We start from the raw sequence: 5,198 nt of genomic DNA, 5'->3' as shown, positions 1-5,198 counted from the left end.
TTTTTCAGCCTTGTCATTAGTTTGGAGACGTTGCCAGTTACGAATAATAGTTATAATAGTACGAATAATTCCGCACAGTCACAACAGCTTAACAATGTAGCTAGGTAAGCTAACGTTTAAGAACTGAAGAAATTGGACACCACACTGCTAAGAGTAAGATACATTTTGCCAATCAATAAATAACTGCCACGATTTAGCTACCCATGCTCACTTTAAGCATAACTCTAAAGAGATTATGGGCAAATAAATAAGTATCAAAGTTCTCAAAGGACCCCGTAAATGACAGACTACGACTTTGGGTGATAAACGTTAGCTTCAAGGGTAACGGTAGTTGGGGTTTAACCAAACTACTAAAAACACATTAATTACTAAACCTAATCTTTTAGTTCACAAGAGCTTCACACAGTTAATATTGTAAGATAATTGGTAGATTAATGGATCATATTATAATTGTCAAAATCTGTACTCCAACATCCTCTCTAGCCTTCCTAGTTATAACTTCAGCTGAATATTAACAGTTTGTCATTCTAGAGAAGAACAGAAATATTAAGAATCCTTTTCTTTCTGAAACTTGTATTAGGCTGGTTTTCAATTTTGAAAATGTATGGCTATTTGTAACGTGCTTTTTATTGGTTGATCATTTCATGATATTCTATAGTATCATAATTTTTATTTTCAGCTTGTCTGCCTATAAGAGCCCTTCCAACTGTTTCTCTGTCATGTCTTCACATTGTTCAGTATAATTACCTAAACCACACACTCACTCACCTCTTGTTATGTCTAAGTTACACAAGGTGGAAGGCAAACCACAATAATTTAAAGGGGCCATGTGTAGTTTTCAGTGGTCTCGAGCAGTGAGCTTTCAGATTGCAACCACTACCTTCCCAAGCGTGTGCTTGTGCGCATGCTCAGCTTGACTTTTAACTAATCCATGCTTCGTTGCGTGTCAACATTACATTGACTGAATTTAGCTGACACGATACATCGGCATTAGCTAGCCTGCCACAATTTCAATAACTATTTGAGTATCTTTCTTCGGAGAGGCTCAGCAAAGTCAGCATAGCTGAACGTATTGGGTGATAACAGTTAGAGAGCTTGTCTGAATATTATAAATGAGATTGTTGCCACACTTTATAACGGTTAGGCCGCATTGACATTCCACATTTGCTTTGTACCGTCACATCATTTCTGTCAGGCTAAAATCAAGTTGCTCAGTGTGTGCACGTAACACAGTGTGGTTGAGGGTATCGATGGGCCAATACCGCGGGAACAGCTGAGCAGCTAGTCAGCGATAGGGACTATATTAACAGTATGAGAAGACGCTCCGTTGTAGTTAGCGCCGGTCGAAGTTGTCATTTTCGAAGTGATCGTAATAAATAAACACACATACAATCCCTTTCGTCCCAGAGAATATTTCTCTTCATCCTAATCACATTTTCTGTCGTCCCCAGGTCAACGGGACGCTGTTAGTCTCGAGCCCTGTTGTGTGGAGTTTATGTTGGAGCTTGTGTTGTGCTGGGAGCGTCTAGTTTTTTGGTAGTAGTGGACTCCATTTTGTTAGCTGCGGTGTTGTCGCTGTTCAGACAGTTCAGAATCAGTAGGCAACATGGCATCACAGCCTCCATAAACCAATGGATTTCACAGAACATCTGACCCATTTGTTCACATAGGAGGCAGTATAGTGGCTGCTCCAAGCGACTGAGAAAGCAGGCGTGTGGTTCATTTGGTTCATCATTCATCATGAGGTTACAACCAGTTCACAAATAGGCAATAAAAAAGTGATTTATTTCATTACAAAACTACATATAGCCCCCCCCCCCCCCCCTTTAGATGATTGTTTTGAAATTTATCCTATAATTAAAGAGAAATAAAATCATTTTCGTTTTGACCCTGAATATCAATTCTGCATGTTGTTTTGTCTCCAAAGGAAATAACAGAGACTGCAGTCAACAAACTGTGATGGTTAGGGAGAATGATGGACAACCTGACAGCAAATAAGAGTCGCAGAGCCTGTCAGTCGCAGGCGGTCCGGAATGGCTGGCCAACAACTTTAACTCAAGGACCCTCTCTCAACCGCTGCCCACCTCTCAGCATCTCAACCTGGGCTCGTCTTGTGACCAGAGACCCTCCTACGACCACCTGCAGGCGTCCAGCCAGAGCTGTATGGGTGATCTCAGCACCTTATCATCCAGAAACACTCTTCACTCTGCCCTGTACAAAGGCCCTCACAGTAGCAACAATCCATCATCCAACATGCTGTTTGCCAACACTGCTATCCCGTGTGACTCTCACATGATTTCCTCATTTGCTCAGCAAATCCCTCACACTTCATCAATGCTGCTAACTGCAAACCAAGGAAAAAATATCCCACCACCATCTCTCCCCCAAACAAACCAAGCTTCAAAGCCCTGTAGGTCCCAACATCTACCACTTTTCTCACCCCACGACCCATACAAAGCTTCATTTCAACCGCCATTAACCAATCAGGGTGTACCAAACGGAGTTCAGGATCAGCCCATTAGCCTGCCGTCGTGTGGACCGCATGTAAGTACATCTCAAGCTGCTTTTGAAGGAGCAAATGTAGAATTTCTTGGTGGTGCCGGAAACATTCACAGCCATACCTCATCCACTTCTTAGGAGCAGCGTCAGTGGATACCTTCATCACCCTGCAGGGGTAAGCTGTATTTATAGTACCTTTGTGGTTCTCTGGCTTGTCCCTCGCATTGAAGGATGAAAGCCTCTTCAGTGTGGTTAAACAGTTGTTGTTTGATTTGTGTAAACCATGTTTTAGCTGTTTTGTTTATCCTTGGTATCTTGGATGTTCAGATCTGAAATCTGTGACTGTTGTTTCAATTTGAGCAACCAGATTGGTTTTTATTTCACTTGAATTTTCAGATCCTAATCAAGCTGATTGAATTTGAGCAATTAGAATATATATTTTGAAGATCTTAATTTGTGAACCAAAAAAAACATATGTACTTTAAATAAAGTTTTTGAAATTGCACATCTTGAAATTGACAAAAAGAAAGGTGACTTCAGAGCACATAAATTCAGATTGATGCTTTTCAAAATAAAAAATGTAAGTGCTCTAAATTTAGCAATATTTAAATTTCAATTAAAACAGTGATTACATTTAGACATTCAGTAGCTTATAAGATTAAAATATGTATGAACATTATTTACTTCAATATGTGGCTCAACTGAAGTACAACTTGTTTGTGGTAATGAGTTACCTCTTACATTGTCTGACTATCTTTTCCTCAGGAACTGTAAACGAGTCTGTCCCTGATGCAGCTGCTCATCTTAACAAAGAACCAACGCAAGAAGGGAACACAGCTCCACCGGTGAGGAAATGAACAGCACCAAAAGTTATTACAGAAGAAAGTTTTGTTGTTTAGTGGTCTATTTGTTTGTACATATCTTCACAAATAGTAGTGATTAGTTTATTGTACACAATGTAAGTTACTTGAACAATAGCATCTACCTATGTGAATGAATATTGCCTACCTCCTGGGTAGAGTGGGTTGCCTGTTAATCAGAAGATCGGCGGTTCAATCTCCGGCTCTTCCAGGCTGCATGTTGAATGATCTGTTTTCAATCTGCTTTCAGACCAGCAATGAGAAATTTCGTTCCGCACTTTTACATCACCGTGCACAATTGCGTCAGCAACTGTCTGAGTTGGATAAACTAGTAAGTGTGTTAAAGCAATGTTTTAATTGAAGGTGGTCAATATTATTTCTTCAGATAGTTGCTATCCAGTACAACTAGGGGTGTGACGATACACTTAGCTCACGAGACCAGACAAGACACGATATTGGGGTTATGAGAATGAGAGAAGACAGTATTTTAAGAGTGTTAAGAAATCTTCAATGATAAAATGTAAGACTGGAAAATAGTATTTTATTCAACTAAAAGTCAAAAATGCAAAACAATTCAAGTGCATTTTGAAATATTGCTTACATGTTGTTCGTGCCTTGTCTGTCACTCTGTCGCTGTTTATTGGTTCCACCGGGTATCCAAAATGCTGCCACACAAACTATTCAAAAGTGGTGGGGGCATCTTTTATGCTAATTTCACCCTCACCTCAACGAGAAATATCGTCACTTTTTAATATCGCGAGATCTCGTGGCACGACTCGTCACACCCCTAAGTACAAACTTGAAATTATAAATGGCTTAAATACCTATTAGAGGGATGTTATTGAAAAGTCTACACAGTTACTTCCAGTTGACTTAACTTTGTCTCCCCATTAAGCTGAAATCAATACCTCCAGATGACAGCAGCGATGGGCAGTCTCCACACACAGCTATTGAGGTAGGTTAAGTTTTTTAGATGCTGCCTGCAGTTTGAATGAAGTACAACAATTAATATCTAAAACACGCACAAAACCGGCAATGATTGGTTTGCCAGAGCTGAAGTGGGGAACAACCGTAGCAACAGAGTAGGCTACAGACAGAAGGAACATGGAGAGCCTACATGTCATAAGCAGGTGTGGACAAACTTCCTTCTACAACATATCCTCACTGTAGGTGTTGCATTTTGCTCTGTCGTTATGTTTTTGTAGTGAAGCTAAGCCAAACTTTTGATTGTTTGCTGCAGTCCGCCATGTTCCAGGAATGTAAACAGAACTCTCTTCTCACATGCTTTTATCATTCCAACTTTTATGGACTAAAATGCTCACTGAAGTTCATTTGGGAGCACGACTGAAATATGCAAAGAGTTAGGAACCAATGAGCAGAACAGAAATGATGTCTTAACGAATCCACCGTTCTTGAAAATTTGGTAACAGTTCCAACCTGGAAGCGGTTCTCGATACCCAATCCTACACGTAGTAAGGTAAGCGTATTGTGGCGATAACATTCTGACAAAAAAAGATACTTGCCTACCACAGGGGTAGTCAGTGAAAAAAGTTAATTTCAGCCCATGATTGGTACTAAGTAGTTTGTCAACAGTTTCACAATTCCATGTGATATATTATGGCATTAATCATAAAATGGCGGCCCCGCCAAACTTTCCATGTGGCCCGCAGAAGGGCCACAGATGAAAATATTGCAATATTAATATATTTGTTGTATTACAACTCTGCGTTTGTGGCGAAATGCCCTGTAAAATGCTGGATTAAGTTATTGTTAATGCAAACTGAACACGAACACACAAATTGACTTTTATTATGAAGTAGTCACAGAAAATTCAATGTG

General features: G+C 40.0%; 1 protein-coding gene across 1 annotated transcript; it reads left to right on the top strand.

The window, feature by feature from the left end:
* The first annotated feature begins 1,998 nt into the window (after positions 1–1,998).
* On the top strand, positions 1,999–4,630 carry LOC119919359. The gene is made up of 5 exons (XM_038739763.1): positions 1,999–2,544; positions 2,638–2,674; positions 3,265–3,344; positions 3,610–3,690; positions 4,255–4,630. The coding sequence occupies exons 1-5, from the start codon at positions 2,164–2,166 to the stop codon at positions 4,321–4,323; spliced, it is 648 nt and encodes a 215-aa protein (XP_038595691.1). The 5' UTR covers positions 1,999–2,163; the 3' UTR covers positions 4,324–4,630.
* The last annotated feature ends 568 nt before the right edge of the window (positions 4,631–5,198 follow it).

This window comes from Micropterus salmoides, unplaced genomic scaffold (assembly GCF_014851395.1).
Source record: "Micropterus salmoides isolate LMB-PRFRI ecotype aquatic unplaced genomic scaffold, ASM1485139v1 Ms_hic_scaffold_2686, whole genome shotgun sequence".
Lineage (NCBI taxonomy): Eukaryota > Metazoa > Chordata > Actinopteri > Centrarchiformes > Centrarchidae > Micropterus > Micropterus salmoides.
Note: the sequence above shows the minus strand (reverse complement) of the source record. Positions and strands in the feature narration are given on the sequence as shown.

What these genes read in the sequence shown, in the direction of transcription:
- LOC119919359 (XM_038739763.1), top strand. Translation starts at nt 2,164, where the DNA reads ATGGGTGATCTCAGCACCTTATCATCCAGAAACACTCTTCACTCTGCC. An exon ending in ACCTTCATCACCCTGCAGGG is followed by an intron (nt 2,675 to 3,264) that starts GTAAGCTGTATT and finishes TCTTTTCCTCAG; the next exon opens with GAACTGTAAACGAGTCTGTC. An exon ending in TGTCTGAGTTGGATAAACTA is followed by an intron (nt 3,691 to 4,254) that starts GTAAGTGTGTTA and finishes CTCCCCATTAAG; the next exon opens with CTGAAATCAATACCTCCAGA.